Source organism: Rhipicephalus sanguineus, chromosome 3 (assembly GCF_013339695.2).
Source record: "Rhipicephalus sanguineus isolate Rsan-2018 chromosome 3, BIME_Rsan_1.4, whole genome shotgun sequence".
NCBI lineage: Eukaryota > Metazoa > Arthropoda > Arachnida > Ixodida > Ixodidae > Rhipicephalus > Rhipicephalus sanguineus.
Window position 1 is genome coordinate 79465672 of NC_051178.1, and position 14424 is coordinate 79480095.

Below are 14424 nucleotides of genomic sequence, written 5' to 3' on the forward strand. Positions count from 1 at the left end.
TACGTCTAAGGGGTGACAAGTGTGGGAACAGGAGTGGATTAGGGCTGTCTCTCCCAAAGATGCGACGGTTACTCTGTTGGAAAGGGCAGCACTCAGGGGCACAGAACATTGCGTTCGCGCCGGCGGCGCACATGCCACCGAAGCGCACACTTCAACTAGCCCGTTGCCGAGGCGGTGTCGGCATCCGCGGCGCCATCCACACTGGGCCGCTCGCGATCCGAAACGCACGCTGACACAACCACCAACACCCACTGCTGCTGCACACCAGCACAAATCGAGTCCGTGCTGCCCGCGGCCTGAGCGTCCCCTTCGCCCATGCTTTTCACCGCCGTGTTGGCTGCCGCTGACACAGGTACATAGTCCGCATAATTATCGCCGGGACTCGGCGCGCGTTCGTCTTTCCGTCACTGAAGAGGACAGAGATGACGGGGTGACACGGCGTGGCACCCTAGATAAACAGATTAGATCGCCGCATCGGGCACCTCCTCACAAGGGTCTCAAGAGACAACGCGGGACTGGCGCCGCCTACAGAACAATATGTTTCCGAATCTCATAAGCTTCATAACATGTGCACCCAGAGAGATATCCCCACACATGCCCATGGCGCGGAGATATGCCAGCACTTGCACGCATAACCTACAGCTGTCCAGAGCGACCCGCTGCGGTCGACGCCGGACATACGCACCCACTACACACGTGGTCGTGGGAGGCGCGACTCGCTGAACGGACCCTCGGAAGCCAACTGGCGTCCCTGGGCCAGGTCTGGCGAGCCGCTATAGCAAAGAAGAAGGGCCCCACCTGCAATAAACCCCATTTTTTTATCATTAAAAAATGTCCTGTCTCTCTCTCTCTCTCTCTCTCGCTCTCCTACAGTTGTCATTTTCCTCTACTAGAACGTTCCGTTCGAGTCCGAACCTCGGGACGCTCCGTGGGACGCGGTCCTTCTTGTCCTTTTAGGGTTATGCATACTCGTTGCTTTCTGCTGGTGTCTCCATCGCGGTTTCTTCCACAGGTTGAGGATGCCCTTTTTTTATCGACGGCAGCCTCCTATTTCACTGGCATCGAAAGTTGAGCTTCCTCCTTTTCGCACTCCGACGGCAAATCCACGTCGGTCGACTCGGCTGCGACTGATGCTTCGAGTACTTGCTCTTCAACTTGTTGCGCCAACGTGGCCCTTTGCCCAACTGGGGGCGCCAGCCATCGTCCCATACTACTTGAAGTCCAGGGCCAGACTGCTCAGCAGTCCTGGCGAGCGCGAGCGCTCCGAGCGTTGGCGCGCTTGTAGTGCTATACCCTATATAGACTCGACACTCCTGGACAACTGGACACTCCACAACTCTTCTACAACTGTACACTCCACACTATAGCTCTATAGAGTGGAGTGTCCAGTTGAAAGTCCGCAATGAAACAAAATACTCATATGCACCCTTAATCATTCGCCTAAGACGGCTCGAAGGCGAAAGCCGTCTTCTTCTTTTCCTTCTCGGTCGATTATATTGATCCTTCCCCCATTCCGCCGAAAGCTTTCTGCAACGTAGTTTTGCACTACCTACGGGAACAGTCCCATTGTAAGCTTCTTGCACCTCGCGTGATTTTGCACTGCCTCCATGATCCGACCACCAATGGCCAAGCGTCTATGTCGTGTGATCAGGTCATCATGTGACGTCATGATGACGTCACGTATTTTGCAATATGTGAAGCAATAATGGCGTCATCGCTTGTAATGTGACGTCATCGCTCGGAAAAGGTCACGTGGGTTTATGGCAGGACCTTTTCGGTCTCTCAGAAGTCTCGCGCAAGTCTCGCGGTCTAGAACGCCACCATAATCACTTAATCTTTTTCGTCCTAAAGCAGAAGACGAAGAGAAACCAGGCATGCATTCAGAAGATTTTCTCTTGACAGCGAGAATTAAGGGTTTTACGCAAGGCCCGTGTCGTAGAGAATCGCCACCAATTACGGTCATTATTGTAGTTAGCTCAACTAGCCCGATCAAATTGTCTGCAAATTGCGAATTAGGAAGTGTAGTTTTAGACCGTACACCCCATAGGTCTTCGGTATCGATGTCGGAAAAGCTTTCGCGATTTTTCGAGAAGACAATTCCAGCACCTTCTATTACGCTATATCGGACAAAATAAAGAAGACACAGTACGTGACAGTGCTTATTGCGCAGATGTAATAGTTCACTTGTGACCACGGGGAAAGACTCGTTCACTGTGGCGGAGCTGTTTTGACGGTGTCATACTCACAGCCAAAAAGGTGGTTATTCTGACACAAACTTTCGTCAAGGTCGGCGTGACATTAAGCAAACCTGCATCTTAGTAGTGTGCGTTGCAGGTCTAGTTAACACGTAGGGTGGAATCAAGCGCAAGAAATTGGCAGGGACAAACGAGGCGACGGGTCGAGGCTACGTCTCCCTGAAAAGTTTTCGCGCTAAATCCTACCCTCCAAATATGCGTATTTCTGAAACAACAAATGAGCTTGACGCCATCGAAGACATTGTCTTGATGCTTTTCCTTAAACGATGTCCTCCAGCGACTAGCCATATCCTTGCCAAAACATACATGTGCCAGAAAGAACAATTAGTATAAAACATCAATTAACAATGCCTTCCGGTGTAAGCATTCACTTTATTCTTGGAGGCGTGTATTTATTTCAACAAGGATGTTTTCGTATAGCGTTTGTTGTTCCGTCACGTCACTACGTAAAAAGCAAAACCTTTAATCAACTGGTTTGTAGCGGTAGTATAGCGGGCTATCGATGTAAACGGATTCGTGATATGTGCGTTACATAGCTTGATTACCGGCGTAGAAGAGGACTACCGTCATCCCGTCCCGTGTAGTAATTAACACTCACAATCTAACAGATCTGTTAATTAGTTGTTCCGTTACGAACACATCTCCGGCTGCGTCCCGTCACGCGATTTTTTCACCTGTGCTTTTGTATAGCCGCGGTGAAAGTCCGACCGCCACAACGCAGGCGAAAAAGGCAACGAATGCTAAAATTTATCAATTACTTCATAGATTACCTGTCTACGTATTCTCGAACCACCTGTGCAAGGTACCTGAGACGCTGCACTTTTTGCTCATCTCTACGCAGGCATTAACGGGGGAAGCTGCATTCTTTCAAGGCATTATCACGGCAATTTATTCTTAGGTCCCGTCTCACTCCACTCCCTGCCGCAACAGTACAATAGCGAACATAATGGTTTTGGACATGCTCCCTTGCACTAGTGTGGGCAGCTGACCTTGCAATTAACACGGTGAAGTGTGTTGTGGCGTGTATAGGCAAATCGCGCTGTTACCTGCGAAAGGTCGTCTGCATGACCCTACGTTAACTAACGCATTATTAAAATGCAGTGGCTGGTGGGCCGCCTGTTCGTCCCTCTCGCACTGAGCATGGGCCTCAGCGTGGACGAGTCGTCACGCGTTGCTTCCTTGGTGGGCCTCAAGACGGTGCTGAACGAGGTGTTCGCCCAAAGCGAGATGGGTGGGATGGCGCGCGATGGTCTGCTGTCCCCGCGTGCGCAGCTTCTATGCACGCACGCCCTCTGTGGATTTTCCAGCCTCGGTGCTCTGGGAGTCCAGCTGGGCGTGTTCGCTGCACTGGCGCCCGAACGGCTGCCGGACTGCGCCCGCGTCGCGGGACGCGCGCTAATCGCCGGTTCCGTCACCTGCTTCTTGACCGCTTGCACCGCTGGTAAGATACTGCATGTACCCTCTGGGGACGAACCGCGAAGAAAAGGAAGTCTGAAGCATCGAGCTGTACATAAGACTGCACATATGTGTCCCAAAGCTAGTCGGGGTGAGAGACGGAGGTTTTCTTTATATTGTTGGAAACTGGCAGGATTGTGCGCCGCGGATTGCCTGTACATATCTTGCGTTAGTATAAGGCTCGACGTGCCCTGTCTAGTTCGGTTTATGGCAATGCTGGCTGAAGCGCGTTATAATTCAACGCCAAGTTAGCACATTATCGCGCCGCTGTATTACACAAAGCTAATAAAACGTACCACTTTCATTTCTGGACTATTTTGTTATATACAATATCGTCCCGTGGTCGCTGCGAAGAACCAGTCAATGCTAAGGAAGGAAGGAAGGAAGGAAAATAACTTTATTGTGTCCTGCAGAACGCGACTGGGTCGCGCACCCGGCTCAGTCCCACGTAGGGACCGGCAAGCCGAGCCTGCCGGCCACCTCGCGGGCCCGCTGGACAGCCGTGAGCTGATCATTGGGAGCGGGGCTACGTAGAAGCGTCTCCCACTCCTCCAAGGTGAAGCTTGAGTCCATGGCTTGGCACGTGCTGAGGATGTGCTCTAATGTGGCTGTCTCGCCGCATGCCGAGCATAGTCCGTTCGGGAAGACGTCCGGGTATGTCTCGTGAAGATACGCAGGACTGGGATACGATTTGGTTTGGAGTAGTCGAAGGGAGACTGCTTGGGGTCTGTTGAGGTTAGGGTGCGGAGGAGGGTAAACCCTTCGCGCCAGGTAAAAGAATTTAGTGATTTCGTTATACGTGTACGGCGCGTCCCTGTGGCCTGGGTGAGGGACGGGATTGGAAGCGGCGCGGTCCGTCATTCCTCGCGCGGCTTCGTTCGCGACCTCGTTGGGGTTCGCGGGAATTCCCTGTACCTCCCCAATGTGCGCGGGGAACCAGTGTAAAGAGTGAGAGGAAATGTGCTGGGAGGTTTGTAGTACACGGAGCGCTAAACGGGAGATGCACCCTATCTGGAAGGCCCTAATTGCTGCTTTTGAATCACTATACACAGTCTCTCTGCGATCGTCGAGCATGGCGAGCGCAATCGCAACTTGCTCGGCCTCTTCGGGATTGGGGGTTCGCACCGCTGCACAGTTGACCACCTGACACTGCGCATTGACTACTACGGCCGAGAAGGCATCTTGTTCCACATATTCCGCTGCATCGACGAAACTGGCATCGGTGCCGTCTCGGAGCAAACTTCCCAGGATTGCGGCGGCTCGGGCCTTGCGTCTCCCGGCATTGTGGACCGGGTGGACGTTGCGTGGGATGGGGGCGACGTAAATATTGTTTCTGATTTCGGTGGGGATCTGGGCGTAACTCGGCTTGTGGGCGATGGGGTTGAACCCAATTTCTTCGAGTATTTTTCTGCCCGCCGGTGTACCGGAGAGCCTTAGTAGTTGCGCTCTTTCCTGAGCCTCGGCACCAGTCAATGCTAAATCTGTACATTACGACTCTAACTTTTCATTCGGAGAGCCTGTGGCCGGAAAAGAGGGTCACGCGTATATCACGACATTAGGGGCCCAATTTTAGGTTACAAATGAAATCGTTCTGCTTTTTAGGCATGTATTGCAGTGTGCTCCACAATAATTAGTTGCGCTCGCTATCATTCAAGAAAGTGCAAATCTAAAAAAAAAAGATAGGAGTCAGGGTAAGATGGAAGCTTGAGATGAAAAATTAATAAAAAAAGGGTTTCTGTGCTCGAGCCGACGTTTCGACAAGCGGACTTGTCTTCGTCAAGGCTGCAAAAGCAGTTGCAGCCTTGAAGACGAGAAGCCCGCTTGTCGAAACGTTGGCTGCAGCACAGAAACCATGTTTACTAATTTTTCAAAGAAAGTACAAGAGCATTTGTTTCGCACGCGCTGATAATACGACGATTCATTCACTACAAATTTTGCTGCATTAACGAATCTTGTGTCGCCGTATATATGCGCGTGTCAGGCGCCGCGCAAGAAAGCGATGTCTTGACGATCCTGTGTTCACGGCCACCGTCTGAAAGTAAAACAGTGTACGCGTGATAATCTGAAAACATTGCAATTTTTGTCAGGAACTGCAATGTATTAACCAGTTACTCCGCGCCCTGCACTTGTGCACCCATCAGCTCGCTCTGCTTGAGTTCGCAAAAAAAGTAATGCTACTCATCTTTGAGAGGGTTACACTGCGACGCTAATATTGGTTTTCTTCTTTACAGGCGCCCTGATGGACACCACTCCTTATGAGGTACCAACGCTATTTAACAGCCGTGACTTCGTCTAGATTTCACATTTTTAAGCGTGATAAGGCATTCGTCAAATAAAAAAGAATGCATCTGACAAATTTGTTCCAATGACCAATAAGTTATTAGCCACTCAGTTTATAAGTCTTCAATGACAACGTAAGCGAGAAGGGGGGAGGCAGGAGAGGCTTGAGCGCCTGCACCCTGTTCCTTGAGAACAAAGGAAATGGCGAACCCGTTTCTCCAGCTTTCGGTTGCCATAATCATTATACACGACAAACCCAACAGCCACGCCGAACGTGTGATTGTTGCACGAGGTAACGTCACCCCATTAAACCAAGCACGGGAATTCGCGCACTAACCCTGTACGTTTCCTTCTTTATCACACACCTCCCGTGAACAGTTATAACCACGCATTTATTCAGTCTTATTTGCTGTAAGCACGCGCATGTATGCTTTCCTAGAGATCCCAGATATCACGACCCCGGTATGGCCTGAAGATGCAGACATATTTTTAAACGTAGACGCTTACCGTCCGATATCACTGATGAACGTCGAATACAAGATATTCACCAGGGTGCTTGCAAAGAGACTGCAGGAGGTGGTAACAAGTATTGTAGTACCGCATCAAACATGCGGCATCAAAGGAAGGTCAATATATACAAACATCCATACTGCCAGAAGCATATTAAAATGTTGTGATGAATTGGGCGAATGTTGAGCCTTGTTACAGCAGAACTTGCAAAAGGCTTTTGATCGGGTTGCTCACGAGATCCTTTTTTGCGTACTAGAACACGTAAATGTAGGACACCTAATCATAGATGCTGTAAAGATGTGTTATCAGGAATGCACTGCTCACCTCACAATAAACAAAGAGGTCACGAGAGTCTTTAACGTGTGTTCATTTATGAGACAGGGATGTTGTTTTTACCTCCCCTTTTATTCGCCATATACTTGGAACCACTTTGCAGAAAGATAAACAGCAATAACAGGGTATCTGGATTTACATTTCAGTCTGCAGAAGTGAAACTACTTGCATACACCGATGACATTGCGCTGTTTTGTCACGATAAAGAAAGTGTGAAAACTGCGGTCAACTAGGCGCTTTTATATTGTAAGATGACAGGAAGTGCTATCAATTTTGATAAATCTTTGGGTTTCTGGATCGGAAGATGGAACGATCCCACAAGTACGTTTCTAAATGTCCAGTGGACCGTCACGCCGGCAAAATACTTACAGATTCCACTTGAACACTATCGAAATGCCACGGATTACTGGAATGCAGAAACTGACAGGGTCCGCGAGAACACACTGAAGTGGGGAGGTCTTAATTTTCTCATGTTTGGCCGCGCGAAGGTCTGCAATTTGTCTGCCGTTGCAAAAGCATTTTACGTGCTTCGTGCTTTGTCTATGTCAAGAGCTAACATACAGAAATTACACAGAGTGCTCGCTGTTTTTGTGTGGGGATCGAGTTGGGAGCGAACAAGCCGCACTAACTTGTTTCTATCTGTCAAAAATGGTGGGCTAGGTTTATCACATTGTTTACACGGCAGATTGTGTCAAGATTTGTTTACTTACGGGACCAAAAGGACCCATTTCTGTTGACAGTGCATCAAGTAAAGCTCCGTGATGAACTACCAGAATTTATTGTGTCGTCGCGACGGTGTGTTCGTGGCAGAGTGCAAGGGTTCCTAAAAGAAATTGTCTGGGCTGTTCAGTTCTTGAAGGTGCGGTTTTCTACGGTATACCTGAGGGACATGCTTAAAGGAATGAAGCGAATGCCTGTGCGTGCATCGGTTACGTCCTTTTTTTTTCAGGCGCACACGCATACATTACCTGTGAAGACTTGGCTTGAGGAAGGAGGTATTTCCCTACCATGGTCTGTGAACTGTTTATTATGCGAAAAAGCCTGAGACAGTGGAACATGCATTCATAGAATGCTGGGACGTAGTTTTTCATTGGGATATTTTATAAAGGACTCTAAAGAAGGACTTGCTGATCACGCCGTTCGGTATTCGTTTTCTGCCAACATTGAATGAGGACATTGTTCCGTATGGCATGTTTACGTTGTTTTCCTTTCGCTGCTTGTGGAAAGCCAGAATGAATGTGAGGCACGTGGAACTAAATCCTAGGCCAGTAAGGGAGCACTTCATTGAAAGCATGTGTTATATGATAGAATTGTGTAGCTTGCAACAAGATGAACCACCTTGGATGAATGTATTGAATGAACTTGTGAACTTGAAGCGTTTTTAACTCTGTGTCACCTAGCATAACGCAGGCACGTTTATCGTGATTTATATGCCCTGCTAATATACATATATATATATATATATATATATATATATATATATATATATATATATATATATATATATATATATATATATATATATATATATATATTCGTTGTGTTTGCAAGTTCTGCCAAGCAGGTAATAAAGAAAGAAAAACAGCAGAGTGGCGCAGTGGAGTGGGATTCCACTTCCGGCCGCCACGGGTGACGGAAGTGTTTTCATGGGCTCGAACGAGCCAGTGCTTGCAGCACAGTTTAGCCGCAGAAACAGGAACACTATGGAAGATAACCAGGATTATCAAGTACTGCTGCCACATCTGCCGAAAGGTCGTATTGTATTGAACACAGCATTTTTGTACGGTGACCTATAAGCGAGGCCGTACCGAGTCGAAGACTACAGGGATGCACTTGCTCAATTGGAATTGCTGCCTGAGGTAGAAGCCTTAGGTGCATTCCAAATGAATCATGTGTGGCCCGTGACGTTCGAAAGTCGTGAAGGTATGCGTAAGTTGTTGGCTGCCGGACATATTAATGTGAAAAACAGGAAGTGCCCGGTTGTTGACAAAAACAACCGGAGGTTCGAGTGAAAATACACTGGGTGCTCCACAATGTGACTAACGAGGACATACGTGACGCCTTCGAGCCGTATGGCGAAGTCACAGAAGGGAATAGGGAACGCTGGCGTGTGTGCGGTGTGTCAGAGAAAGGTTCGACAACACGTGGGCTAAGCCTGAAGCTAAAGACAGGGGTCACAATTGAAGACGTCCCCCCCCCCTCCCCCAATTACGTGTCGTCGGAGAACTTGCTATCGTCCTAATTCCTGGAAAGGCCCCTCTTTGTTTGCGCTGCGAAGGAAAAGGTCACATCCGCCGTGACTGCCGAATCCCTCGATGCGAGCGGTGCCGACGGTTTGGCTGGTTTGGCCACGACGAAGCCCAGTGTGTACCTACGTGCGCAAACATAACGGGACCCGCGAAAAACAAGCTTGATGCTTCTGAAAATTTCGTGGACAAGTTGAAACCGAAGCAGCAGCAGCGACGGCGCCGGAGAAACCAAAAAAGCCGGAAACGCCCCCCGTGCGACGGTGAAGCGGGTTTTGACAACCAGCGACCAAAAAAGTCGGAAGAAACGTCATCGGAACCCAAAAGGGAGGCACCCCAATATAAAATGACCGAAAATTGTGTGGTAGAAGCGGCTGCGCCATGCGACCCTTCGAAAGATGAGAGTGAAGCAATGGAAGGGATCGCATCCATGTCCGCCAAACGAGGGCATAGCGAAACCATTGAAGACTCGGACCTTCCTAAGGATGCAAGCGGCGGCCCTCCGCCACCTAAGTCGGCTTCGATGCGACGAATGTCTCTCAAGCCGAAACCTAGCATTCCTCCTGACGGACGACCAGAGGCGAAACCGCCGAGCTAAAGGGGGAGCCTCGCAACCCTTGTGCAAGCCATTGACATGCCTCCTCTAAAACAAAGACGTTTAGACGCTGCTGCGGAGTCCGGGGAAGACACGGGGCAGCTAGATGTCGACTGCGAATTGCCGCAGCATAGTGAACCCTCTTATACATCTCTGCGCTACGAGGTAAATGCTATGCGATATAAGTGCTCCTCACAAACTAAGTACGGATAGCTTGCCGTGTCCTTACGAATCGCCACTTTGAATGTACGTGGACTAGCAGCCAAGAAGCGTCAAAGTCAAATTAATCCTGTCTTTCTCGAAAATGATTTAGATGTGGCAGCTGTGCAAGAAACCAAGATTGAAAGTGAGGAGCACACGGATTGTATGGTGGAAAGACATCTTATAGACCGTTGCATCGGGCGAGGAGGACCGGACTGGCAACCAGCGCTTTCCTCCTTTCTGGCTCTTGCGCGACGGCGCGGAGTGTACGGGCTGGTGCTTGGATTAGTGGCGTTTTCGAACAGTTTTTGCTTGTTTTATGTCAACCTTTGGACTTTGTTCTCTTTTATTGCGATGTCAGCCAGCGAAAGGTCAACGGGAAACCACTGTGCCGTTTTTGGTTGTTCTAACAACTACTGGAAATAGGAAACTGCTGTCTGAATAAGTAGGCGACGTGCATCACCAAACGCGGAGTGTGTTTGCAAACACTTCAAGGAACATGGTTTTTGTGACTTACAGGTTCTAAATCAGCAAGTGCCGCAATATATCCGGAATTCCCCGTGTTCCACGCAGTCAAATGTCAATCGGATATGGCCATATTTACGAACAAACATAAGCGGTCAAGTACGGCCCTGTCCGGTAAAGTGCAAAACATCTAAACACTACTTCAGTAGCCACCTGAGTTGTTTTCGCTTCGTTTTATTATTATATTTTAATATCATGTGCTTGGTCTAACAATTAGCTTCATAGCTCGGCTCAACGCGGTGATCGCTACAGTTGATGTATACCGGTATTAACATGGACGAGAAATCCCTCACTTCGCAGCAGGGTGACCTCATACATTTATTTATTGCTCCGTACCAGCCTTGTAAAAGCGGAACATTCAACAAAAGGACGTGGCGAGATCTTTGTCGTGAGCTTACAACTTCCGTAAGACAGCGGGGTGTATCGTAGACGATGAGGGATGTGAAAGCCGAATAGTAAAAAAAAAGGAATTTTGTCGTTTCGTGTGTAGAACAACTACCGCAGGAAGACAAATTTTTACGTGGTCAAGAACCGTGTCCGGCTATCCGCGCAATGATACACAACATAGTTAATTCTCTTCTAAGCGCGATAGAAAAACCACGTTGTTACGCTTGTCTAGTGTTTCTTGAACTGCCAATTGCGCTGCTTAGCTTTGCGAACGACAGCAATAATTTCGCAAGAACAGTACATCTGATATACGAAGCTTTAAAAAGAAAACAAAAACAACGCGAATCACCACCGATGCCGATCAAAGGCTCGAGCCCGGGCGCGCTTCGTGCCTTACCGGCAGAAGAAACTCTCTAACCGTCGATCTTCACCTTATCGCCGACGAGATCCAATCGAATACCACGACTCTTAAAAGAAAAAAGAAGCGCGCCGGCATGTCAACATCAGCATCGTTTTATGTACCCACACCTCCCTGTAAACAGCTCTAACTTAGCCTGAACCTGTGGGCAATAAACGAGCGAGTAATAAGCGGTCACTTAAAAGTTGAGAAACATGAAAGGCAACTGTTTGCGAACAACAAAAAGATGCCGCGCCATGACATCGAGACTGCTTGCACATGCACGATCTTATGTACGAGCGGTGGTCTGTGCCACAGCATAAGCACACCGTGAATGAAAAAAAACTAAAAGATTACAGTCCAAGAAAAAAAATTCATTGTATACCTTAAGAATGGCGGAACTTGCTTGCCCTGCTAGAACGAGTCGAAATATGTGCGTAGTTTTCCAACAGACAGTGCCGAAAATATACGACATTGACCCCTTGCGACACGTTCGCGCCGCCGTATATAAACACCATTGACGCTCAACGGATCAAACCTTTTCAAGACGGCTCAGACACTCATTTCCTACGTAGGCCGCATCTCTTGATACTATGCAGCGCGCCAGAACAAAAAACCGACTGCAACTGCAGCCGCACGCATACCTGGCATACTAGTATATTCTAGTTCACTATATTTCATACAAACGCAGAGCTTCGCACATGCCAGTGCGTCGCCAGACCAGAGACGGCGCCGCCCGCTAGGCAATACGGCGGCACCCACGAAAAAAAGGTTCCGTGGATCGAGACCGCACTCTGCTATATGCAACTTTTCTTTTGCGTAACATTTCTTTTAAGGGTTTGACAAAGCTAATGTATGTGTGTTTAACCTCACGTAAGACAGGCAGCAGAGTGGCGCAGTGGAAGCGTGCTGGGCCCATAACCCAGAGGTCCGTGGATCGAAACCACGCTCTGCTATATGCAAGCTTTCTTTTGCGAAACATGTCTTTTAAGGGTTTGACAAAGCTAATGTATGTGTGTTTAGCCTCATGTAAGACAGGCAGCAGAGTGGCGCAGTGGAAGCGTGCTGGGCCCATAACACAGAGGTTCCGTGGATCGAAACCACGCTATGCTATATGCAAGCTTTCTTTTGCGAAACATGTCTTTTAAGGGTTTGACAAAGCTAATGTATGTGTGTTTAACCTCACGTAAGACAGGCAGCAGAGTGGCGCAGTGGAAGCGTGCTGGGCCCATAACCCAGAGGTCCGTGGATCGAAACCACGCTATGCTATATGCAAGCTTTCTTTTGCGAAACATGTCTTTTAAGGGTTTGACAAAGCTAATGTATGTGTGTTTAACCTCACGTAAGACAGGCAGCAGAGTGGCGCAGTGGAGATTCCACTTCCGGCCACGACAGTGAACGGACGTGCCATCATGTGCTCCCGTGTAGGGGCGGTTTCAGCGGCTCGTGTGGGCCGCGGTATCAGGTGTACCGAAAAGCCAGGCGAAGATTTCCAGGTTGTTCTGCCTCATTTGCCTTCAGGTGATTCTGTTTTGCACACGGTTTTTTTGCATGGCAATTTAAAAGCCAGACCGTATCGAGTGGAGCATGTCCGAGACAGCCTTGCTCGTCTTTCGCTGCTGCCGGAAGTGGTCGCCCTTGGGGCATACCAAATGAATCACCTGTGGGCAGTGACGTTCAAGGATGATGAAGGCAAAAAGAAGATGCTGGCGGCGGAGTCATTCGACGTCAAGGACCATCGCTGTATGGTGATTGACCCCCGTGACCGTGGTGTGCGGCTAAAGCTATACTGGTTGCTTCATGGGGTGCCGGACGAAGACGTGCGAGTTGCCTTGTCGCCTTTCGGAAAAGTCACCGAAATAAGCAGAGACAAGTGGAAGGTCCAGGGTTGCAGTGACAAAGGGTCAACTACCCGCTCGGTTACAATGAAACTGCATGTGGGCGTTACTGTGGACGACCTGCCACACCAACTGCGTGTTGCGGAAGACATGGCGCTCGTCGTCATTCCTGGCAGAGCACCGCTCTGCCTCCGATGCCGGGGCATCGGGCACATTCGACGGGACTGCCGCGTGCCGCGTTGTGGGGTTTGTCGTCGCTATGGCCACGATGACTCTCACTGCGTGCGGTCATACGCCAGCGTTACAGGGCCAAGCCGAACGGATGAAGTCTCTGAGCACCTGATGGACGCCGCGGACGCCGAAGAAGCGAGCAGGGAGGACGACAATGTGGAAATGCCTGTAAAGCCCCTTGAACCTTCTTCAGGAGCCGCACAGGAAGGGACCAGTGAAAGCGACAAGCCCCTTGTTGCGCCAGGAACGAAGGCAGAGAAAAAAGCAGGAGACGACGACGCGAAAGCCGCGAGCGAGTCATCGGCAGCTGCGCGAGAGGTCGGCCCGGGTGCAACGGACGTCGAGATGACCGCGGCAGGAGCCATCGCTTCAAAGCGGGCTCGTGAGGCATCTGACAGCACAGGAAACGTGGGCACGTCAGGCACCGGAGAACCTCCAAAAAAGACAGCGACTGGTCGGCGGCCTACCTTGAAACCAAGGCCAAACCTACCGCCTGACCGTGGGGAGACCCCAACGCCGCCTCCGCCTTAGCGGAGGAGACGTTCCAGAGGAGCACAAGGACCCACTGCTGCGACGTGAGTAGGACACCCGGCCAAGCAACCATCACGAAATGGCGACTAACTTTAAACCTAATATGCGCGTTGCGACGTTGAATGCAAGGGGACTGTGTTCACGCAGGAGGCAATGCCAGATTAGTCGCATTCTTTTGGAAAACGACGTAGACCTTTTGGCTGTACAAGAAACTAAAATGGAAAGTGAAGAACAAACGGAGCAAATGGTTCAAGTTTTTCGCCCTAGGTACAATGTATGCGTTTGTCATGCTGTGGGGCGGTCAGGAGGTTGCGTCGTTTTCATTCGTAGTAGCATCGCGGTTGTTGAAAATGTGTCCACCTGCGATAGCGGTAGGCTGGTTGTGTGTGATTTTATTTTTTCTGGAATGCCTTGGCGTGCCGTGTGCATTTATGCACCGAACAGAGCGCACGAACGAGAAGAATTTTTTACGGCGGTTGAGGGGTTTTTAAAAACAGAAAGAAGTGTTGTGTTCCTAGGAGACTTTAATTGTGTCTGTAGAGCTGAAGATAAAACGACGAATATCAGTGTGCGTGATAGAAGCGCAGAGTTGTTGAGCGCAATAGTGACCGAGAGAGAACTGGAAGATGTCGGTTACGTA

General features: G+C 49.5%; 1 protein-coding gene across 1 annotated transcript; it reads left to right on the forward strand.

Moving 5' to 3' along the window:
* Nucleotides 1–12562: 12562 nt before the first annotated feature.
* On the forward strand, nt 12563–13784 carry LOC119385604 (uncharacterized). The gene has a single exon (XM_037653013.2). It carries the CDS (start codon nt 12597–12599, stop codon nt 13782–13784), a length of 1188 nt encoding a protein of 395 aa, XP_037508941.1. The 5' UTR covers nt 12563–12596.
* The last annotated feature ends 640 nt before the right edge of the window (nt 13785–14424 follow it).